Genomic DNA, 25,641 nt, shown 5'->3' on the forward strand with positions numbered 1-25,641 from the left:
CGCTTAAAGTCGTAACAATTTAGTAGTAGCCGTGAGGCATCGGTTTTACCTTGCTGCCAACTTCCTCTTATTTGCACTTTCCTGCTCTGATTTCCTTTCCTTGCAGCCGACTTTGGGGACCTCAGAGCTTCTTAAATCGAGTCTTGGGCCCCGTGTCCCCCATACTCGGGGCTGGCGCTTCCTAAGGGGATGGTCGTTTTCCGGGCTCTGGGGCTCCGGCTGGAGCAGCAGCTGACGTCACTCAGGCCGAGGGGGCGTGTCTGGGGTGGGGTGGGGTGGGGGAACGTGCCCTGGTGGGAGGGGCCCGGGTCACTGTAGGGCTCCTTCAGCAGAGCCCTGTGGAACAGCAAAGCCTGTTGACAACTGGGGTGGAAGGAAAATCACAGAATCTCTTCCATCTTAAATGAGCTTAGCTGGAAACCGGTATCTATTAATACAATCCTAGCGCTGAAAATAGATCTCCGGACTTTAAAACTCTAAGTAGAGTTTTAGGCTCTCTTTTCAATAATTTCTCTCCAACTCCTTGTGAAAAGAGGGTTGGTCACCAGAATACAAGGGCCAGGCAGCAGAGCAGCAAGTCTCTGTTGTTGCTTTTAATAATAGTAAAGGACATTTTTTTTTTAAAAAAGGACATTTTTTAAAAACTTTTTTGTTTTACATTGGAGTATAGTTGATTAACAATGTTGTGATAATTTCAGACGTACAGCGAAGTGATTCAGTTATACATATACACGTATCTATTCTTTTTCAAATTCTTTTCCCATTTAGATGGTTACATAATATTGAGCAGAGTTCCCTGTGCTATCCAGTAGGTCCTTGTTGGTTATCCATTTTAAATATAGCTGCGTGTGTTTGGAATCATAGATTTGGGTTCAAATCCTACTTCCATCAGTTCCTATCAGAATGACCTTGGGCATGTCATTAGCCTTTCTGAGCAAATTTCCTCACTCATAAAATAAGCATCCACCACCTTCCTTGCAGACTGGGAAGACATAATAAGACTAAGTATATAAAGCACCTAGTCTATCAGTGGCTTGGATTTGTCATTATTTGGCTATTAGACTTCTGAAGGATGCTGAATTGCTTGTTTGATAGCTGGGACAATCTAAACTTCTCATTCCCCGAGGCCCGATTAAGATGAGACACAATCATAAGCTCAACCAGCTGAGTGATAAGATACTTTCTCAAAAGATTCAAGTCCCATAGAAAAAAGGTTCAATCCTGCTCAACGGACAGTTCTCACAGTGTCTGCCTCCTTCTTTCTGGAGTACTTATAAATATGTTGGTTAATTAGGAAGTTATAATTACTAACGAACAGCTAAAAGGTAAATTATTCATATAACATTTTCTACCTTTTACATAGTGTCGATACATTTCTGAAAAGCACACGGACTTTGTTAGCATTAGAGAGTATGGGATGGAGTCTCACTGCTCAAAGTGTGGTGGGAACATGCAGTACCAAGGCCACCTCCCCTCGCTGCACCCCACCAAGCCCCAAGCCTCACCCCCGGAACCGAGGAGAAATGCAGTCTCAGGCCCCACCCCAGACCAGGGCATTTTGGCAAGATTCCCAGGTGAGGTGCAAGTGAGTTTTACCTTGTCAGCTAACCAGTCATTCAGCAACAGTGTGTGTGTGTGCGCGCGCGCGCGTGCGTGTGTGCGTGTGTGTGTGCGTGTGTGTGTGTGTGTGTGTGTATGCTTGCATGTTTGTACAGACAGAAGACACAGATCTTTGGGACAAACCCACAACTAATATTATACTCAATGATGAAAAGCTGAAAACTTTCCCACAAAGATCAGGAACAAGGCAAGGACACCCATTCTCAAAACCTCTGTTCAACATAGGCTGGAAGTCCTAGCCTGAACAATTAGGCCAGAGAAAGAAATAACAGGCATCTAAATCAGAAAGGAAGAAGTGAAACAGCTTAGAGATATGATCTTAGTGAATCCTAAAGGCTCCACCAAGAAACGATTAGAACTTATAAAGTAATTCAGTAAAGATGCAGGATACAAAACCCTCACACCCAGAAATCAGCTACATTTTTATACAATAACAGTGAACTATCTGAAAAAGAAATAAAAGAAACAATCCCATTTGCAATAGAATTGAAAATAATAAAATACTTAGGCATAACTTTAACCAAGTAGGTAGAAGATCTGTGCACTGAAAACTATAAAATATTGATGAAAGAAATGGAAGAAGACATAAATAATAGAAAGATACCCTGTGTTCATGGATTGGATGAATTAATATTGTTAAGATGTTCCTACTACCCTAAGTCATCCACAGATTCAACGCAATCACTATCAAAAGTCCAATGACAGGGACTTTCCTGGTGGCGCAGTAGTTAAGAATCTGCCTGCTAACGTAGGGGATGCAGGTTTGATCCCTGATCCAGGAAGAGCCCACATGCCACAAATCGCCACAACTACTGAGTCTGCGTGCCTAGAGCCCGTACCTGAGTGTAGCAACGAACACTCAACGCAGCCAAAAGTCCAATGACACTTTTCACTTTGCTGCACAGCAGAAATTAACACAACGCTGTATATCAACTGCATTTAAGTTAAAAAAACAAATAAACAAAACAACTGACAAAACTACTCCATCTGGTCAGCTTTCTACTAAATCCACGTGTGGCAAAGTTAACTTTAGCTGCAAAGGTCAAGCTCTTCCGTAGGAAGGAATGTTGTTAAAGAAAGGGAACGAATTAGCGCTCCTATAATCAAACTTAAACATTATCCTCGACTGCTATCTTCACCCAAACCACAACTTGGCTGTTCCTACTCTGTCATCTTGGCTTTCGGTCCCTTCATTTTCATGCTTCCCATGACGCCACCCAAAAGGGTAAACAGCAATTACTTCTCTAAATTTAGTTAGCCTGGCCGAAGATGCTCTAAATCTCATTATCATCACACTGAGGGACGCGGCTACAAAGGAACACGTAACAGATGTCATTTAGAACCTTCACCCCCCCACCCCCACCCCCGCAGTTTTCATCTTTAAGTCTTGACTTATATAAGTTCAAAGTTAACCAGAATAAAAAGTTAGTGGAAGCAGTCCAACTTCTGGACAAATTCATGGGGGCCCATGGGCACAGCCTTCTCTAGTGCTCTGGGGTGCCCTCACCAGGCTCTGCTCACCACCTCGAGCGCCCGGGAAGCAGCTGCCAACCATCTCCCACCAGCAGACCAACCAGCCCATAATGATTGTACTCTATTTGCAAAATCCTTAGCCTCAGGCTTGACCACTATTCTTGAAGCCATTTCCACCAAGGTCCTATTCTCGCTTCCCCTTAGCAGAAAACTCACCTTTGCAGAAAAGAGATGTCAACGGTGGAGCAAAAGTGGTCAGTGATCCGGGTGATCAGCTAATGTGTGACACTCGTGGGCTCAGGAGGTCACTGACAGCTGTGTCCTAGGACAGTGGCACCAGCAGCTGTCCTCATTTCCTCTCTACCCCACCCCCTCCCGTGACTGCCTCAGGCCACCTCATTCCCAGGGGCCTTGGCTGTATTAACAGAGGTGAAGAACATTCGGCTGGCTTCCTCCCTGTGTAGTTCTCCTAGGAGATGAAGAACCTTCCCACTACTTGCCACACATATATCCAATTGCCTACCTGTGAATCTGGTGCCCACACCTGATCGTAAGCTCTGTGAGAAGAGGGGTTTCGTTTTGTTCACTAACATGTCCCAGCTGTAGAGCATGGGGCCAGCACACAGTAGGTGCTTACAGAGGCGGGGGGAGTAAATGAAAAGCCTCGAGCAGGGGGGACATGGAGGTGTGCACCCTGGGAAATCACTAAAGACTGCCATGTGGAAAAACACTGAGGCGCAAAAACGCTTTGTCCCATAAAGATGGAGAAGAACTGGGCACGGTGCAATTCTAGAAACTGAACCAGTGGTCTTTGGTCAGTTTTGATGGTGTCAACAGGGAATAACCTTTAAGAGGATTTGGCCTAACTCACAAATCCCTGTTTTTCATCCTAAATGGGTATGGGTTCAAACAAGCACTCTGTGGGGAGTCTGTGAGTGCCCTTGGGAGGGGAACCTTTCTGTAGCGTTGGCTAGGTGCCAGCTCTTAATTCAGACCCTGCTCTGAATTGAGACCCTACGGTTCCCAAACCTTGTTCCCTAGGCTGTAGGCTGAGGTTCCGACCTGTGCTTCCACTGCCCTCCCTGGACTTCCCTCCTCTCCTGTGTAGACCTGGGGCCTGTCAAATCCCCCTCCCACACCCCTCCCCCAGCTCCAGGAACCCTCCATGGACGACACGCATGACCCAGGGTACTGGTCTTTGCGCCTGACTTTTCGACATCCACAATATGCACGTTACTGCAAACCACAGGGTACGAGTTAGGAAGAGTCCCGGGACCCAGTTCTGGCCAATGAATTTGCTCGGGGGCTTCTGGTAAAGCTTTTCTTGCTCCTAAAAAGGATGCAAGAAGAGATGCCTGTTTCCTCCTCTGGGTACCATACATCGGTATGTGAAGACGGGACCTGCTGTGGCTAACCCACCACCGGAGAAAGCTGCTGCAGGACCAGCCAGAGACACCAGTGGGGCAGGGCCGTCCTGGAAGAAAGACCCACCTCCCTCCCCTGCAGCCAGACCTACTCTGGGCCTTCTGCATGGGAGACAGCGCATGTCCCTGATGCCTGGGCCCATCTGCGCTGGGGTCATCTGCTGTTGGCAGTGGATGGCATCCAACTAATGTCTCTCTCCTCACCTCCCCGAGTTGTCCTGCTGTCCTCGAGTACTGCAGCCATGGCCCTCCAGAAAGTCATTTCAGTGTGCATCTGCTTCCCCAGCTATGAAAATGCAGGGGCTGGATTACAGCCATGGTTCCCAACCTTTTGTGCCTGAGGACTTCTTTTTTTTTTTCTTTAACCTGAGGTAACATTCACACATCATAAAATTCACCATTTTAACCACTTAAAAATATAATTTGGTGGCTCTTTGAACATTGACTTTGTTATACAACCATCACCTCTATCTAATTTCAGAATACTTCCCTCCCAAAACAAAAGCCCAGACCCAGTAAGCAGTCACTCCCTATTCTGCCCAGCTCCTTGGCAACCAGGAATCTGCTATATGTAATCTGCATGTAATGCTGTATGTAATCTTCTCTTTGGATTCGCTTATTCTGGACATGTCACATACATGACATCATATCATGTGTGGTCTTTTGTGTCTGGCTTCTTACACTTAGCATCATGTTTCCAAGGTTCATCCAATGTCGTAACATGCATCCGCGCTCCATTTTTTAATGGCTGAACACTATTGCACTGTATGGGTACACCATATGGTGTATATGGCAGTGTTTGGTTGTTTCCACTTTTTGGCTGTTGTGAATAACGATGTGATAAACTCACGTACAAGTTTTTGTATGAACTTCTGTATTCAGTTCTCTTAGATACGCACCTGGGAGCAGACCTGCTGGGGCTCATGGTAATGCCATGTTTGCCTTTTGAGGAGCCAGAAACTACTTTTCTCAGCAGCAGGGCTTCTTTTGTTTCTTAAAAAAAATTTTTTTTTATTGTGGTAAAAAATGCGTATCATAAAATTTAGCATCATAACCATTTTAAAGTGTACAGTTCAGTAGTGTTAAGTATATGTATGTGTATAAGTAGAATCATATAATATTTGTCCTTTTGTGACTCGCTTATTTCACTTAGCATAAGGTTCATCCACGTAGTAGCAGTGACAGGATTTCCTTCCTTTCTAAGGCTGCATGGTATTCCACTGTATGTATACACCGCAAGCATTGTGTTTATCCATACATCCATCAATGGACGTTTGGGTTGCTTCCACCTGTTGGCTGTTGTAAATAATGCTGCCATAAACATGGGTGTGCAAATAACTCTTGGAGACATTGCTTTCAATTCTTTTGGATATATACCCATAAGTGGGCAAGGGCTTCTTTTTAACGTAAAAATCTCTGTTGATCTCTACCTAATAGGTGTTTTGCTTGTGGTATCTAGACCCTTCCAGATCTTGAGTGAAATCTGCCATCTTACTTCTCAAGAGCTCCACCTGGGAACACCTGGATTAGGTGACCTCTCAGGTATGTCCAGCTCTAAATCCAATGATTCTGTGAGGATTTCTTGAGTATAATACCATCCTCATGACTCTAGTCCACATTAATGAGTATATCTCTGCCCCTAAGGATGTGCACAACTAGAAATCAAAGTCAACATCTTCCCTAGAGCGAGCTGAGGGCTCAACAGAATGTGCCCACGAGGATGAAGAATTTTCATCCTCAACACTGGCCTTACCTAGCTCACCTCTTTCACCAGCCGGAAAATAAGAAGTAATCAAGTTAATAAGTTAATTAACAACATACCTCTAAAGGATCAAATTCTAAGCTAATTATTACTGATTCACTAAGTATTTTCTGAGCGCTATGCATTCTGACCCAGTTTAAGTCAAGGGAGTTTATTTAAATAGAGGGTTTGAAAATTTCAGGAATAGTAATTGTAATGTAATAAACTCAGTAACGGGCTCTTGTTTCTATGCAGTAATTCTTCTATGCAGCATTATTCCATGTAGTTCTTCTTACATATTGCATCCTGTAAAATCCAACTGCTGGAGAGTTGATTTAAATTCAGTTTCTATGTTTATGTAATAAGGAAACAACTTCCTGATCAACAGCACAACCCTTTGAGGAACACCGTGAACACGAAAGAGTTATCTGTTCCAAGAGGCCGACTCCAGTACAGATGAACAGGGCTGTGCCTGGAGAGGAAAACTGATTGCTCCATTTCCTCTCTTCCTTCTTTCTATCTGATAAAAGGTAGCGGGGAGCGTGGCAGTCTCATAAGGAGGCTGGACGTCTGTGGAGGGGGAGGAACCGGGAACGGGATGCTCTGAAGCTCATCAATCACACCCCATTTCCGCATCCGTTACAGAACCCGATGTTGAGCGAATACTGCCTCTGAGCCCATGACCAACAGCACCAGGCGCTGGAGGGCAGCCGAGCCTTCCGTACTTTCCTTCTCATCCTCACCCTGGTGGAGTCCAGCCAGGCTCCCGTAACACAGGGATGCCCATATTCTTCCTCCCTCTGTGGCACGGTGAGGTTTTGATTCACTACCTGCCAGACCCCAGTCTTCCTTGGGGCCCATCTACGTGAAAGGGGAGCTCAGACACCGAGTTCCTGTCAACGCCGTTGCCCATGACTCCTGGGACACAAATTATCTGCGTCCCACACCAGCTGCTCTGTGTTCACTGGACAATTCTGGGCAAAACTTCTTAATATACACAGTTGCACTGCTATTGATCATACTAAAATACAGATAGCCACAGGTTTTGGAAGACACGTTTAATTTATACTACATACAACCACAGAACTGGTATTGGAGCTACCACCAATCAATCAGAGAGGAAGGCAGTCCTTGCGCTTCAGAAGGCCACGGCGTCACTGGGAAAGTGAGATAAACGTGCAAATTTTTCTATTTGCATTTATCTTTTACGCAAAGAACCAAAACACAACGAACTAAGCTTTACCACTATTTACTACAGTCTGCAGGCTGACTGTCCATCACCCAGCCTCATGGCCCTTAAGGCTTTGGAGGAAGGAGGGGGGTCACCACCCACAGGTCCCTGCGCCCCTTCCTTTGCTTCCTATGTCTTGCCACATATATAGGACACTGTCTGGTTAATGGGCTAATGAATTAAATTCTCTAGTTCTATCTCTGATATATCCCAAGCACCTAGATCTGTGCTCAAATGTATAGTGAATGAATTTAAACAAACTGTGACAAAATGAACATGTGGCTTCAAAAGATTCCTGCAAAAAAAATCCTCCAGAGGCTGAAGTTAACACCAATACAAGCACAAGTGAACAATAATAAAAGAGAAGAGCTCTCGCTTCTTGCCCTGGCACAGGTATTTCATGAACCACATTACAAACACCGAAGATCTAATCAGACGTGACAGGAAGCCACCCTTCTCCATAAAACCTGAAATCACCAGGAAAGACATTAGAAATTTAGATTTACATTGGAATCATTAATAAGAAATACTACCTCGAGGGTATTTGGACCTTCAGATGTTAGCTAATGATAATAAAAAGTCATAATGGTTAGCAAGACATGTACAATATTGCTTATTTCACCTTGATCTAATACATTAATATCCATTTTGTATACCTTTTACAATGTATATAATGGTAGCAAAATATGCATGTATAATTAAAAAATGAATATATACATATGGAGGGTGCAGGCAAAAAGCGTTTTTTTTAAATTGATGGAGTGCATGATCAAAGTTTGGGGCCACACCCCTGGTACAAGGCATCCACCTGGACGGGAAGGCAGGCTGCTGCAGTGCTCAGCCTGGGCAACCATAACGGATCGCACAGAAGCAAGAGTCACTTGCCACGTAGGTCTCACGGTTCACAAGTTATCGAGCCACCATTGCTGTTGGGATGTCACTGGAGCTGGGCACCACCCACCGATGCCTCGTGGCATTGAGGCGCTGCCTGCTTGTTATGGCTTGAATTGTGTCCCCACCCTTCACCCAAGTTTCTTATGTTAAAGCCCTAACTTCCAGTACCTCAGAATGTGACCTTATTTGGAAATAGAGTTGTTGCATAATTAGTTAAGGTGAGGTCATTAGGGTGGGTCCTGATCCCATATGACTGGCATCCTTATGAAAAGGGGACATTGGACACAGACATGCACACAGCAAGAATGCCATGTGAACACTGGAGTTAAGTTACCACCAGCCAAGGAACCAGGGGACAGGTCTGGAACAGATCCTTCCCTACTGCTTTCAGAGAGGGCAGGTCCTGCTGAAACCTTCATCTCAAACATCCAGCCCCTACGTGGGCAAACCTAACAGTGAGAGCTGCCGAACAGCGACTAGACTCTCCCCGTTTTCCTCACCAAGGCAGACAGGGCCGTCCATCACTATTTCACGCTGCTATGACATCCCTCCTCCTGTGCTTTCTATTCTGAGGATCTTGCTGTACCACAAGCAGGTGACACCAGCTACCCCCCTCACAAGGACATCCCATGTCACTCAATGTCCCCACCACATCGAGACTCTGCCTTTGGCCGAGGGCAGGGGTCTGTGGCCCACGGCGCTCCAGCACCCGGGTCAACTGTTGCTGCCACGTCATGGGTCCTGCCTGCCGACACAGGCCATCCAAGCAGCGGGAGCTGGCTGGCACTCAGCACTCCTAGTCCAATGGTATCTCCACACATCATAGGGAGAAAGGTACATCCCTTTTAAAAGGCAGCTGACAACTAGCTTGGATATGAAAGATGATATTGTTGCAAAGTAAGGATGATGTTGAAATTGGCTCGCAAGCCACATGGTTTAGTTCAAGTTCAAACACGCAGATAATGGCTTAGATAAAAATTCCCAGGCATACGGGCTGTGCCATCTTTTAACTTCAGCATTTTCAATTTTCTGTTTCTTATCTTCAGAATTAACTTTAACTGAGAGAACCATTAAAAATGGCCATAGATTACTATTTGACATTCGTTAGGCACTGAATTGTTCCCCGCCCCCAAATATATGAAATCCTTACCCCCAGTGCCTCAGAATTTAATCTTTTATGGAAATAGGGTCTTACAGAAGTAACTGAGTTGAAATGAAGCTTTTAGGGTGGGTCCTAATCAAATATGACTGATGTCCTTACAAAAAGGGGAAATTTGGACACAGAGACAGACATATACAGAGGGAAGGTGAAGTGACACAGGGAGAAGACCATGTGAAGACAGAGATCAAGGTGCTACATCTACAAGGCAAGGGATGCCAAAGATTGCCAGTGAAGGAGCCAATCCTGGGGACACCTGGATCCTGGACTTCCAGTCTCCAGATCTGTGAGACCATACAGTTCAGTTATTTTAAGCCACCCAGTGTGCGGTATTTGTGACGGCAGCCCCATAGCAACAGAGCCTGCATCTGGTAATAACTGTTTCAGGCAGGAGTTATCAGTGACGGCTAAAAGCAGGTGAGAGTTTGATGAGAAACAAATACTCGCGGCACTTTCACGGTCATTCACATACGTGCACAGAGCAACAAAAATGATCGGCACGGATATGCAGGTGCCCGTCTGAGGCCCAACAGGATGACTCTCTGCCTTCTTATTTCAGTGCTTATGCTGTGAAAGAGCGTCCTTTTCATGGTCTCCATGTGAAGACATTCCTTGTTTTGCAATTAACAAATATATTGGAGGAAACTGACACTGTAAAATTATCCTGTCTCTCCATAAATTTCTGCCCACTAATCGTAGCATCCGTCCGTGGATCCTGCTGACAACCACTGTGCTGCTTGCCTATTGGTGATACTCTAGTTCCCGCCTTCCTTATACCAATATTAATTGGAATTCTTCTATAAAGAAGAGCTGTCCCTTCTCATTTATGTATTCAACTTATTTATATCAGTATGGACTCATGGATATCTATTTCACTCTATGGGTTATATTCCAATCCTATCATTATTTATTTTATCACAAACTGTTCCATCTTTGCCATTAGGTGTGTCTTCAGGTTGGCTTCTGTGTTGTTTTGACATGTCCCATCCTTTTTGGAATTTTCCTTATGTTCTGGCACTACAAGTTGTTACAGGCTCATCTGGTATTTTTCCAGCCCTGGCCCTGGAATTAACTACTTCTCCAAAACACCCTAGTTCACTTGATTGGGGAATGGTGTTTAGAAACCAAGATCCTGGCCCTAGGGATGCTCATGGCTACATGGTGCCAGTTCTTTTATGCCCTGTCAGTGAACACAGCTGGGAAGTACAGGTGTGTACACAAATCCTCCCCCATGTATATTTATTTATATATGTATGTACATGTCTGTATGTATCTACTATCCATCCAACCATCCATCCATTTAAAACTATGAGTTCATACTAATACCTCCAATTCCAATTAAACACCACAAAGCCATTTTAGTCTTCCCCCTTTCCTATTTGTAAGCTTCTTTCTCTAACAGTGAGAAATCTGACTCTTCATTAGCCACAAGATATTTACTTATTTCTTCAATTGTAATATACCCATAAAGCAATTTCAGAATTGCTAACCCAAACCCCTGAAGACGTATTTACTAACTGGAGTGTAGCATTTATGCACAGTTTTTTGCATTTCTTGTCTTTAGCCTTATAGTATCCAGTCAAAATACTGTTTCCCAAAATACTATTATTGTACTTAGGTTAGGTCGCTCTCCCACCCACCCCTTTCAGTTGGTAATAGTAGCCTTTGTATTACAATTAGGTCCATCTGTTACTGTGTGTATTCCATCTTGGATCTCTCCCACATTCTGGATGATTGGAATTGTTTGCTTATTTTGGGGGTATGTGAACACAAAACAGCACCACAGCCCTGAGTCAGAGCTGTACAAACTGCCGAGCTCAGAGAAGGGCTGCTCCCTTCCTACCCTTATTGCCCCATCCCCCCTTCCCTCTTCCTTCCACCCCTTTCCTACCCACCCCCAGTCCACACACAAACCCTTCCATTTCTACTTTACTCTTCCTGTCACCTACCTTTTAAAATATTATTTTTTACCAAGCTCGATTCATGGTAGGACCTCAGTACATGTTCACCACTACACTGTTTTTTAGTGAATCCTACTGACTATTGAAGTCCATTCTATGCTGCAATTTCTCTTTTACATAATGAAACTGGGCACTTCATCTTAATATGCTCAACAGAAGGCTTTGAGGAAGATCAGAGCTTTCCTTGATTGGGTCAGTTCTGAGACGGTATCTAGCAGCCACTCAGGAAAGTATTAGCTCAAAACAATGAAGTCTCTTACTCTGTCTGGATATGAAGAGCCACAGGTAACTAGAACTCAGCTTGATGGAATTCTTGGGAAACATTTTCAAATTTGTGCTACATTATTATTTTTTCTTTTTTTAAATGGAGCATTTCAAAACAATTTGGTGGCAGAAGAAATTATTATTATATCTGAAAAATTACCAGATTATGGGGAGTAAGAGTAACATAAAGACTTGCAAAAGAAGATTACAAGTAAAAGTGTTTGGGGGTTTTTTTGGGTCACATAATAACCTCTTTAACGCTCCAGTTGTTCATTTTCTCTGTAATCAGTACTTGATCTACTGATTGTGGAAGGAAGCCGCCAGAGATGAGTCAGTAAATACAAAGCCAGTTTTAAATATCTGGGAAGGAAAGCAAAGAGTTTTGCAAATGCAGATCTAAGGAGGAAATTGGCATCTGAGACTGTGCACTTATTTTCATATCTGGAGAACACTTGGATCAAAACATGAAAAAATATAGAACTTTAGGATTAGGGTAATATGAATGTTGAAGTCACATGCCATGACATTTCCAAGGGAAATTAATGTAAAACATTAAATGTCTGAGAAATTCTAGAAGTGAAGAGGTCTTTCCACATGTAAAGTAAAACCAGCCCAGTGCCCTGAAACCCTGTTGTAAGCTGGAATTAGGCCATCTACTGGTGGTAGGGCTGCAAAGGTGGGATTATGGGCTTGAGGAATATGGAATAGGTTATGGGCAACCCCAGAATCAGTAAGTTTATTTTATAGAGGGATTTGGATTTACAGTCTGTTGATCCTAAAAATATTTTGTCAGTTCAGGGGGCTTCTGTAGCCTATTAGGGACATAGGCTTCCAAGTCAAGACAGGGTCAGGACTGAATCCTGGCCAGACCATTGACTGGCTACATATCATTGGGTCAGATAACCTCACTGGGCCTTGGTTTCTTCATCTGTGTAATGGGCATAGTAATACCAACTTTTGGGTGGTGTGTGCACTAAACCCAATGGGAAGCACTTAGTAAGTGCCTAGCACAAAACGGGTGCTCAGTTGGTACACACACCCCAGGGGCTAAGAGTAGGGGACTACGGACCCAGCTGCCACTCTGGAAGGCTGGCTCTGCCACTCACTCGCTATGTGCCCTTGGAAAAGTCACTTAACCGCTCTGAGCCATTGAAGTGGGAGTAGTAATCTGGAATGAGGATAATAATCAAGAACAAGCTCTCAAAGAGGGATGAGAATAGAGCAGTTGCAAGTAGTTCAAATGAATAAACATGGGCAGAGCACTTAGAACAGGGCCAGGTTCGCAGCATTCTGTAACATTATCAATGACCATTATTAACTATGACTAGTCAATTAGCCCACCAGAAAAACGGGGAGTGCATGGTGATGGAAATGGCCTATTGTACAGAGTACCAGGTCTGGTGTAGGGGTTTGGAAGAAACTGTATTGGCAACACATGCCAATAGCTTCAGAGTCTGCAGGGGCTTACCCCTTCTGTCAATGGTGTGTCCGGTGGTTTAACCCATAGCAGTAAAGAGAGAAGCCAAAGTCCAGAGGACAAGAGCTAACACACCATGAGGAACACAGTACAACAATTTGACTGCAGGGAACAAACATACTCTTGGTCATGTGCAAACCCTGCCCTGTAGTCCGCCTGCTTCAAAACACTTCATTCCAACCACCCTTCAAAGTAGATAAGATGATCAAATCTAGAGAGCTGGGTGCTCTCTCTTTTCTCGTGCAATCGTTCATCCTCTAGCACATATATTTAAATTGTACATCTTCCATAAATGCTGTATTTCACCTCATGAGAAAAAAATCAATAGAAAGAAAACTAATGGGCTGTTCTGTCCTTATTTCTAAACACGCTAATAAATTATCATCTGTCACTGTACTGACACTGTGTTATGCAGAGAAATAGCTATTTGTCCCTTACTCCACTTAAGCTCATGCAGAAAAGCACATTTCATTAACTTTCCAGGATGTTTTTCCAGGCATGGCTCTCTGCCTCATCCTCTCTTCCTTCTTAGGGAACCAGTGGGTATGAAGGGAAGTGACATCCTGGGTTTCCTAGAGGAGGAAATGACTACAGGCCACATGCTCTTACATTCGGTTCCAAATCCAAGAATATTCTCACACACTGAACTAAAGTTTTGTTACAACTCTTATGCAGGCAAAACTTAACCTGGACTGATCCAAGTCTGTAAATTTTTAAAATGCATCTCTGCTGGTGCGAACATCATACACAGATTAGGCTGCCCGAGACCCCACTACGGGTGCTGTATGAAATGTGTATGGTCCTATACTCCTAAAACCTGCTTCATCTCCTAAAACATCAGAATTTCTCAATTCTGAAATAAATTAGGCTCCAAGGTTTTCAGATACAGAACCATGGACCTGTAGGAGAATTCCTGATGTTACGTGCCAAACACAGCTTTGTGAAGATAGCCAGTGGAAAGAAAATTCTAGAATTTTCTTTAAACCACCTTCTTCTTTTATAAAACCAGAACTTAGGCAGAACCTTCCCGTTGCTGATCTCATGATTTAAAATGGGCAATAATCACGCAGAAACTTCACCTCAAATTTTGTCCTCCCCTCCAGTGACTGCCCTGTAAGTCATATCACATGAGGTTTTATAGAAAATGCCCAACGGTGCAGCACATATGTAAGCAGACATGTGGGATCACCAAGCACATGCACGTCCTTCTTAGGGGGTGCATGCTGTCAGCAGCTACCCTTATGGAAGCCTGCCCTGCTCTGGACCCCAGACTTGGGTTTAGTTCCTGCTCGGCATGGCAAGCGTATGGCCTCTGTGGACTTCAGTCTCCCGTGTGTAACCCAGGGAGCGTTCCACCTGCTATTCAGGACTGCTGGAATGAAGTACAGAAACACAGGTTAGCTGTCCTCCACTCTTCCTTTTCCCCCGACTGAGACTTGTCTGGGGGCGAGTTATAAGGCAGAAAGCTTAGTGTCCACTTTCCTTTACATGGACAAGCTCACAGACAGGTGGGCATTGGTGGTGCATGTTTGTATGTTACAAGGCGGAAGGAAATGGACTTGTATCAAGGTCGTTGGACCAAACTTGACATCAGAATCACCAAGGAAGACAGGTGTAAACAGAGATGGTTGTGTTGTAGGAAGATGAGCTGTCAGGGACCCGGGAAGCTGGGGGCAGAGATGTCGTTTAAGGACACTCGGTCACTCATAAGGGTGTGGCCTCAGTGATTCTGCTTGGCTGAAACTGGCAAAGCCCTAACGTTTGTAAACATTATTTCAGTCAGTAGTCCTCTGCCCTCACTGCACAGAATGCCAGGCCCAGCCCAGAGATTCAACTAGTAGTATGGTAGTGGAGGTTCAGGGCTTCTGCCCACAGACAGATGCACCCGCTCGGATCTACGCAGGCAGAGGGCGTGCTCTCGATGCCCTGTTTCTCCCATCTGGGAACACAAGCCCCGCCTCACTGCTCAGGAGAGGAAAAGCACACAGCACAGGGCCCACGAAGCCCAGGGGTTATCAGAAGCATGGAGCAGAGAACAAACATTAACGTTTAACTGAGTAACGGTGATTTGTGAGACATCTCAAGGTTCGCCAGAACTCTCCTACCTGGGGCTTTCCCACTCCTGGTCGTCTTTGTCCTTCTCTTCTCTGGTGTCTCCAGCATGCGGGTGTTTCTGCACAATTCGCATCCCACCGGCTTTCACTGCAGTGAAGACAAAGAGGGAATGATCAGTGTGGACACGGAACCACCAGACGGCAGGGGAACTAGCTCAAGGGTGTGTGTTTGTCCCATGGCCCCAGGTTAGTCCAGATCAGCCGGCGGCGACAGTGATTAACCGCAGAGGTTAAGGCTGTCAGAGGGAGATTCAATATGATGTGACACTCAACACTGTCTCTTACTTCAGATCCACTTAGAAAGCTTCCAAGCCTCCTTTGTTTGTCTGGTCTCCTTTCAAGTACTTGATAGAGCAGTAGTGCAACCAGAGTATAAACCGTGTGGACACAGTGGCTGCTTGCTTTTGGTTACACTCAGCTTCTCGATGCAAAAAAAAACCCCACTTAATCCCTGCCTGTAGTATTTTCTCAAATGCCGATGGTGCTTTCAAAGGGGCGATACAGCCACAGGTGACACAGGACAGCTGCTGTGCACACAGCCAGAGTCCACTCCGGTGGCAACCTTTCCCAAACTGTGCTGTGAAACCCTAGAGTTGGCAGAAGTTTATTTGGTTTTTAAAAACAGCCTTAGTGACATATAATTCACATACAATATAATCCACCCATTTAGAGTGTACAGTTCTCTGGTTTGGAGTGTATTCAGAGTTGCACATGATCCTTTTCAAACATGTTCATCACCCTAAACAGAAACCCATCACCGGTCACTCTCCAATCCCTCCTCTCCCCCAGCTCCTAGCAACCAGTCACCTGCATCTGTCTCTTCTGGACATAAACAGATTCATAAAATACATAGTCTTTGGTGACAGGCTTTTTCACTTAGCATAATGCTTCCAAGGTCCATCCATGTCACAGCCCATGTCAGTACCTCACTCGTTTTCATGGCTAAATCATACTCCACGGCACGCATGGTGGACCACATTTTATCATCCATTCATCTGTGGTGGTCATTTGCATTGTTTCCACTTTTTGGCTACTGTGAATAATGCAGATGTAAACAACTGTGTATGTACAAGTTTTTGTGTGGACACATGGACATGTACCTTCATTTCCTTGGTACATATGTAGGAATGGAATAGCTGGGTCACATGGTAACTCCGTATTTACCCTTTTGAAGGAACCCCAAATGCTTTCCAAAGCCATGGAACTGTTTACATTCCAGCCAGTAGGGGTTCCAATTTCTCCACATGCTTGCCAACTCTTGTTATTGTCTATCTTTTTATAGTTATTCTAGTGGGTGTGAAGTGGTGTCTTATTGTAGTTTGATTTGTATTCCCTTAATGGCTAATATGTTAATGATGTTTTGCAAGAGAAAAACATGACAACAGAAGTGGGGATTCTAGGATCTATTAAGTGTGGGAAATGCGAGGTTGAACAAATTAAATGTGTTTCCTCAAGACAGATTTTCTGCCTTTAGTGTGCATTGTAAGCTTTATATGGGGCATATAATGTGCCATCTTTCCCAAGTGTATTTCACCACAGAACTCCTCCCCCAGGTAATGCTGGTTATCATTCTTCAGGACTCTAGTGTTCCATGGGATAAAGTATGGAAATGCTAGCCTTATATCCAAAAAGCCAGCCCCACATGGCAGTCGCCTGTGCGTGTTTTAGGGTCAGCAAGTCCCTCCATGTACTCAGCTATGTGGTCTTAGATTAGTCAGCCACTCAAAGCCTCAATGCTTCATCTCCAGAAAGGGGATAAGAGCCACGTCCTAAGATGGAAAAGTTTAGATGAGAAGAGAGGCTGTTGAATCCTAACTCCCAAAGTGATGCTGTTTGGAGGTGGGGACTTTGGAAGGTGCTTAGGTCATGAGGGTGGAGCCCTCATGAATGGGATTAGTGCCCTTACAAAGAGACCCCAGAGAGCTCCCTCACCCTTTCTGCCAGGTGAGGACAGAGCATACAGCCGTCTGTGAACTAAGAAGCAGGACATCACCAGACACCGAATCTGCTGGTGCCCTGACCTTGGACTTCTGGCCTTCAGAACAGTGAGAATGTCTGTTGTTTATAAGCCACCCAGTCTGTGGTATTCAGTTATAGCAGCCCAAAAGGACGAAGATAGAGGTGCTCAGCAGCTTCCTGGCACTTGATAGAAAGTAGAGTGTATTAACTGAGCTCATTGGCCCCACATTTGGGTGTGGGGCTCAGGGTATTCACCCTCCCTCCTCAGGATAGCCACTCTATGTTCTGCCACAGCCCTGCTCTGACCACACAGTACAACCAGCTTGCCAGGCCACATCCTCCAGTGTTTCAAATTACGTTGGACCCTGCTGAATTATGAAAGCCCAGGACTGGTTTCTTTATGATGCTGCGAACAGGAAGGAGAATGTGAAACACCCTGAGGCTTATACACTTCGGGTTTATTAGTTTTCAATTTCCCTGGGAGGATTCAGGAAGCTAACAATGCCTGTTGCACGGCCAGCAGTACCCAGTTGCAGTCCATCAGAGGAAGGCAAAGCAGAGGGCATGTGAAATAAAGGACCGTGTTTAATGATGCATCTGCTGGTCTGGTTTTGGAACGAGAATCTCCCATCACTTCTTTTCAGTGGGGAGGGGACATTTACTTTGTTAAGAAGGAAATATAACCCTGTCCAGTAATTCTCTCAAAAATCTGCTTTTATCCTGACCAATTTTTATTCCAATCATTTTTAGTTTTCATTTCTAGAACTCTTCCCCCCTCAAATCTGTCTGTTCTTTATTTGATAGTGCATTACTCATATCTCGTGTTTTTAATTCTTTTATGTATTTAATCATTTTAGGCATACTTGTCTTATGGTTGTATATCTAATTATTTTATTATCTGAGGTCCTCGGGAGTCTCATTCACTGTTCGTTTTTCTCTGATTCTGGCTCTTGTTTGGGGTGAGTGTGGGCCATGGGCTTGTCTTCAGTAAGCCTTTATCTGTGGGGATCCTCTGGGGTGTGGGGTGCAGGCAGCATCCCTTTGGAGAGTTGCTGTACACGCTTCTGTCAAACCTGGAAATCCTTTTTACATTAACTGAGAACAGGAATGTCCAAACTGTAAATCTGAACTCATTGCCCATGTAAAGGCAGGCCTGCAGTTTCAAATTCTCCAGGAGCCTTTGTTTGCCATCCAGAGGCCAGGCTGAAACATACCAGCTTCCCCACCACCCCACTGTGTTGCTGGACAGTTTTTTTCCTGCACCCTTTCTCCATGAGTTTGGCCTCTGAGCACCAGCTTTCAGCTGGGGTCTTGGGTTAAATGAGGCCATAGGGATGGGGCCCTAATCCAGTATGACTGGTGCTCTTATAAAAAGAGGAAGAGACACCAGGTCACTTCCTGCCTCACATGGGCCCAAGGTTCAGGCTAACTGTTCTGAATTTAGCTAATTTTCTGGGGGTGATTCCTACAGATTTCCCTCACTTTGGGTTCAAATTAAAAAAAAAATAAATAAGAAAACAAAAATACCATTTGCAGGTGGCTTATCAAGATTTCCCAGGTTATGTAGCCTGCCAAACCTTAAGAAATGGAGACTGCAAATAAAATTCTGTAATATATTTAAGATAATTATCTACTCACTCTCTTGAAATATAAGATTATGAATGTTTTTGGCCAAAAGAGGAGGCTAGAAGAACTGTCCCACTAAATTTTTTAAAAATTCCTTTTCCTCTCCCATTTATCCCACCCCTATCCCATGCCCATGAGAAACTGATTAAAGGTGCTGTTATGAGCTGAACTGTGATCTCCCTAAATTCACAGGTTGGAGCCCTAATCTCCAGAACTTCAGACCTGACTAGATTTGCAGACAGGGCCTCTAAAGAGGCAATTAAGTTAAAATTAGGCTGTTATGGTGGGGCCCTAATCTGATAGGACTGATGCTCTTATCAGAAGAGGAAGAGACACCAGGAATGCACGTGTTCAGAGGAAAGGCCACGTTAGGACGCAGTGAGAAGGCGGCCATCTGCAAGCCAAGGAGAGAGGCCTCAGGAGAAACTACACCTGCCGGCACCTTGATCTTGGATTTCTGGCCTCCAGAACTGTGAGAAAATAAATTTCTGTTGTTGAAACCACTCAGTCTGTGGTATTTTGTTATAGCAGCCTTAGCAAACTAATACAGATGCCCATTTAAAAATAATCTCTGAATCATTTCGACCTGGTAGACACAAAAACCTTAAAACTATAAATCCCAGGTGTGTTCTATAAACTGGCTAACAGTAAAAAGAGTGTACAACTCACTACAAAAGGAATGGAGGATGAACATCAAGGTGACGTTCGAAATAATCACGTCTCGGAAAGCTTGCAGGGAGCCTGTCCACTTCTCTGTTGACGTAAGTACACACGTCCAAAACCAGTCACCCCACATTAGCACTTCATTTAATCTAGTTTATAAAAACAATTAACTTCATCAATCTCTCACAGTATGTGTGGTGATTAATGCAGCAATAAAAAGTGGCAATAATAACTCAAGGCTGCAACAGATTCATTCTAACTTGCACGACTGCCAAAAAATACAACAGCACATATTTATCAAATGTTTTATTACTGTCTCTAGGACTCTTCATTGGTAAAAAAATGTAAAGGCAGAGCTTGTTCTGCAGAAATCTTTGCAGAATTCTTTGTGAATGTAAGTATTTTTCTGAGACATTAGTAAAAACAAAAACAACTCAGATTTTTTTTGTGGTGCTTGTTATTCAAATGTGAGCTTCAAATTTCAAGAATAACAAGCTGCGCAGTGGTTAAGAATCCACCTGCCAATGCAGGGGACGCGGGTTCACTCCCTAGTCCAGGAAGATCTGACATGCCGCGGAGCAACTAAGCCCGTGCACCACACTACTGAGCCTGCGCTCTAGAGCCCGCGAGCCACAACTACTGAGCCCATGTGCTGCAACTACTGAAGCCCGGGTGCCTAGAGCCCATGCTCCTCAACGAAGAGTAGCCCTCACTTGCTGCAACGAAGACCCAACGCAGCCATAAATAAATAAATTTAAGGAGGGGGGAGAAAAGAATAACAAGCTTCCTCTTAACAGGAGTGCCAAGCTGAAGTTAAGGGCATGGATACTGGAGCTAGATCCCTGGGTTCAAATCCCAGCTCTGCCTGTGTGTGTGTGTGTGTGTGTGTGTGTGTGTGTGTGTGTGAGAGAGAGAGAGAGAGAGAGAGAGAGAGAGAGAGAGAGTGTGTGTGTGTGTGTGTGTGTGTGTTGGCAAGTTGCTGGCACTGTCTCAGGGCCCTGCCTGTGAAGAAAGGGTGGCAGTGCTATCCCCCCAGGGGTTCTCTGAGGACTGAAGGAGTGAGCCCATGTGAAACACCTCCGCCAGGGCCTGGTTCCCATGAATGCTCAACTCTCAGCTCCTCTTAGGAGACGGGTTTTCACAACTAGCATCTAGCACTTAGAGAACCCTCCAGTGTGCGAGTCCTTGGTGGTTTATCACCTCCTCCCCACAGCTTCCTCACGTGTAAAGTGGGGATGGCAGGACCGATGTACCGGGTTGTTGGCGAGTGAGTGACACACCCTGCAAAGTGCTCGCCCACCATGGGGCGCTCCACTGCCCTGGTCAGCTGACCACCTCCAGGACTGCCATCAGTACCTCACCACACCTAAGTAAGTTCTGGTGACCTGCAGATCCTGGAGAATCCTTCCACTCTTCATGCCACCACATGCCAGGCCCTGTTGTAACCACTGGCCAGGCACCCCCCTCCCCCCTGACTTTCCAATCACCCTATGGTGTAGACCCCCCCACACGAGGAGGGGAAGCCAGTGGCCCCGGTCACACAGGTAGCAAGCTTCTGACCCCGGCAGCCTGCACCCTTAATCACAACCCGCAGGCCTTGCCCTGCGTGAACATTCCAGGAAACAGAGCGACACTCCTCCTCAGAGAGACAAGAGTGATGGCCTATGGAGAGGGTCTAGGACAGGAAAGAAAGTATGTTTGATGTTGAAAGCTCTCTGCAGAGCAGCTTCCTTCCCAAGGAGCAAAGGGGGAAGAGGAAGCATCCTCCAGGTCAGACTTTGCCAGGTGGGTAAATATTGAGGAAGTAGCTGATGACATAGCCCCCCAGGGCCGGGCATCCCCTCAGGCATCTGGGTGCCTGACTGTGAGATGGTCCCCGACAGCTGGCTCTGGGCCCACACTCAACAGCAGGCTAGGAAGACCCCCCAGCTGCACGCCGGGCAGGGGGATGAGAAGGGTGTCCCTAGATGGACAGTAAAAGCACCCTGCACCAGGGAGCAGCCCCAGCCCTGGCTGCCGTGCTGAGCAGGACTTGTGAGCGGATGCTTTCTTTGTTCTTGCCCAAGAAGAGCTACTGAAATGTGATTCAAAGGAAACCAAATCCACGCAAAAAAAAAGAGATGAAAGGCTCCGAGAACTGCTCCGGTGAGAACAAAAGGAAGCAAACCAGAAACACCCAGAGCTGCAGGTTAGCCGAGAACGTGATCATCTCAGGTAAAGCAGCACTGTGGCCGGAAAGCAAAGTGGACACGGGACCAGACAGCCCCCGGGATGGGGGACAGTGGTGGGATCAGGGCAAAGGAATATGGTCCCTCTTGGTTAAGAGGAAGGGCTCCACCAGGAGAGGAGGCTCCTTGGCCAGCAGAAGAGCCACGCCCGTCTGGGGAGGCTGGTGGCCCCGAGGTGGGGAGCCCCGTGAAGGGAGAGTGGAGGATGAAGGGTGAAAGGCAGTGAGTCACGGGGACCCCGGGAGCCCCAGCACCCCTCACCCCCGAGGCCAAGTGCAATTCCCCCCACGGGAGCTTTCCGGCCTGAGGCAGCGGGGGAACGTGATGCTTGCGCTAAAAAGCGTGTCCCAGATAAATTGCTGAACCTGCAGCCCTGACGGTTTCCTCTCTAAGAAAACTGAAGACCAAACAAGGGAAACTGCTATTCTGCACTCAGAGTCGGAAGGTGTTAAGGTGGGAAGGCCCTTCAACAACACGGCGGCAACCCTGCTCACCCCGCAGGAGAGGAGACGTGGCATTCAGAGGCGTGGAGCATGGGGCAGGGCCATGGGGCTGTGGACTGGGACTGGACAGGCCAACCCGTCTTACATGCAGGGCCCGCTCCATCCCCTGACAGGCCGCCCCAGAGGGCAGAGTGCGTGGTGAGCAGGCCAAGACAAGGACCAGCCGGACGGCGACCAGCCGGACGGCGACCGGGCCAAACCCGAGGAGGGTGTGGGCAGCCACAGGGGAAAACCTTGCATTCAGGGCGGAGGATTTCAGAAAGTCCACGGAGAAGTAGCATCCCTGCTTGGAGGTACTTGGGGACAGGCAGTGAGGCAGCGTTCATCAACCCCAACCCCAGCCTCCCTTGCAGCTGGGCTGGGGCCATTTACCTGGGTCGTGGCCCTAATACAGCAAAAAGAGGCAGAGTAATGAGCCCTCCCCAGATGGCCACGCCCTAGTCCCTGGAACCCGTTTATGTGTTGGGCTGCACGGCAAAGGGGAAGGAATGTCGCAGATGGAACTGAGGTTGTGGATGGCCTCTGGAAGCTGGAAGAGGCAAGAAAATGGATTCTCCCCTAGAGCTTCCAGAAGGAAGCTGCAAACACCGTGATTTCTGCCCAGTGAGACCCATTTTGCATGTCTCACCACACAGTACTTTATACAAAAGTGAATAGTCCCTATCCAAACAAAAGAATTTCTGAAGCTGGGAAGGGGAAACTACTCAAAACCAAGCAAGAGTGCACAGGCATCGTCTGGAATAAACAGAAAGAGGAGGACGCGTCTGTCCCGCAAAGTCCTAGAGCACAGAGGGGAAACTGAAAACACGTCTTAGAGGTGCTCGGTCCACCCTGACATGAAGCTTTTTTAAAAAAGGCAGTGACTTTCAACAAAATAAATTTTTTTTTAAAAAGGCTCAGATTATAATTAAAATATTATTATAAAAAAAAATGCAGTGACTAAAAGGGTCTCTCTTTTTTTTTTTGGCACGTCAGTAGCAAAGGCAGACCCCTCTCCTGTATCTTCAAGCGTTGATCAGTGACTGGGTTGAGGGTGCTGGGGGCGTGCTTGGCACACCTGTGATTGCACGGTTAATACACTAAAAACCAAATCAGTCTTGCCTTTCTAGCAACAGAGTGGCCACGATAATATGAAAAATCCCCGACGGAGATAATTCAAGGAGAAGTATCACCCACAACCCTTTAAATGCATCCTGACTGATTAAGAGAACAGAGAACTGAATTATTTTGAAGTTACTAAAGAAAAGCAAAGTGGTCTCTTTTCCCATTTTACTTTAATAAATCCATTTGACTCAGTTCTAGAAGGGACATAAATTCTACTCTTGAAAGAAAACCATACGTAAAATTAGTAACGCTCCAAGCTATCCTGTATTAGATTTATGAGAACTTTCCTGACATACGGTTTTGGCTCCCCTTGGAAATGGGGGGGAACAGGGCCAACAAAACGTATTTAACAAAGAGACGTTATCCTCGTCGCCACCACAAACTCATGGAAACCGGCTGGAGTAATAGTGGGGCTTGGCATCACGTCCCCCCTTCTGCCGGCAATCAGAGCGCTGCCGCTCGATGAAACAGAACCTCACTCACTTTGCTAATCTGCATTTGCAAGAACTCCCATAAAACAAGCAGTCTCACCCGTGTCTCCGCAGGTATCTGTGGCCGTATCTGTGGCTGAGGGCGCTGGCAAGGTCTCAAATCGTGAAGACTTGGTTACTTTTCCAGAGGATCCGGCCCCCAGCGCACTGCAGGACACAATGCAGTGCCAGCCACCACTCAGTGGGTGGACTTTGTATTTATTCGCCTAGCACCTTTCTCCCAGGCTCTTCAGAAGCCTCATTAATCTCACACCTTGGGAGGAGGCCCCTGGCAAGTGATGGAGCCCCCTGTCGAGAAGGGCTGCCGGTTCAAGGCTTGGGGGTGTCGGCAATACTGCAGAGGGTGTTGTCCTCCGTATCCCAACTGTAAGGTGACTGCTAGTTAAATGAGCTCATGAGTACCAAGCAATTAGAATTGGGCTGGTGAAGGGGAGCAGAGCATGCCACCCCAAAACATGGCTCTTCGGCATAAGTATGATTTTGAGCTGATTAAGAAACAGCACAGGGCTTCCCTGGTGGCGCAGTGGTTGAGAGTCTGCCTGCCGATGCAGGGGACACGGGTTCGTGCCCCGGTCCGGGAAGATCCCACATGCCGCGGAGCAGTTGGGCCCGTGAGCCATGGCCGCTGAGCCTGCGCGTCCAGGGGCTGTGCTCCGCGACGGGAGAGGCCACAACAGTGAGAGGCCCGCGTACCGCAAAAAAAAAAAAAAAAAAAAAAAAAAACAAACAGCACACAAGGAAAAGCCGTATACCGAGAAGTCACCCTTGTTAGGAACATTTACATTTATAAGGGAAATCTCCACTTGTAAGTGTCTCTCTCTCTGTACCAGGAAGAAAAGGGTGACTAAATTATAGGAGAATCTTAACATCTGCATAACCGTCTTCCTTCCACTGGTGCATTTCCTGGTTCCCTCCCATAACAGGGGCCTCCCCTTCTCCCTGGCATTTTTCATCTTTACTATTTAAGGTGGTGGTTGGGAGTGACTCATTTTTCTTGAGTATCTCCCATGTATACAGGAGATATACATGTTATTAAACTTCTGTTTTTCTCTTGTTAATCTGTCTTTTATCTTAAGGGGGAATCTCAGCTAAGAACCTAAAAGGGTAAAGGGAAAATTCTTCTTCTTCCCCTATACCCCCACGCATTGTGACACTCAACAAATGTTAGTTACAGTTTCCGCTGTGATGCTGCTGCCGAAGCTGGCTGACAGTCCAACCTGCACCCCCAGTACCCGCTGGAGACAGCTCAGCGGCAGAGGGAAGTTGTGGACTGCACATGCTACGGAGGAAGGGAGAGGCAGTAAGAGGCTCTGGAGAAACTCGGGAGCTATTTATTGAGTATTCTGAACCAGGCACTGCGCATCAATGGGTAGCCCTGGAAGCAAGAAGAACAGGCAGACAGGTGGAGGCTATGGGGATGCACAGGAGCGTCCCCGGTTCAGACAGCAATAACGAGAAAACACAAAAGAAAAAGAAGAGAGTCATGGAGGAGAGTTTTACTGTTTTCAATTGCAGATTTAAGCACAAGCTCTTGTCATCCAACTTAAGCCCTTAATGAAAGTTTTCCCAGTGTTTTTAAGGCTGTTATTTTGATTTATGAACTGGGCTCTCGGCTGTACTTGATGATTATCCTTTATTATAGTGGTTGCCTTTTTTTTTTTTAAAACATCTAATCTGCAGAACTGTCTAACCTCTGATCATACCGGAGT

General features: G+C 46.0%; 1 protein-coding gene across 1 annotated transcript in view; it reads right to left on the reverse strand.

The window, feature by feature from the left end:
- The window catches only part of DAP (death associated protein), a 62,241-nt gene that overhangs the window by 34,334 nt on the left and 2,266 nt on the right, over positions 1-25,641 (reverse strand). Inside the window, exon 2 of the mRNA XM_029216358.1 lies at positions 15,350-15,446. Coding sequence (XP_029072191.1) covers positions 15,350-15,446 — 97 coding nt within the window. The remainder of the gene's footprint in view (positions 1-15,349; positions 15,447-25,641) is intronic.

Source organism: Monodon monoceros, unplaced genomic scaffold (genome assembly GCF_005190385.1).
Source record: "Monodon monoceros isolate NGI ecotype Baffin Bay Population unplaced genomic scaffold, NGI_Narwhal_1 Super_Scaffold_12, whole genome shotgun sequence".
Lineage (NCBI taxonomy): Eukaryota > Metazoa > Chordata > Mammalia > Artiodactyla > Monodontidae > Monodon > Monodon monoceros.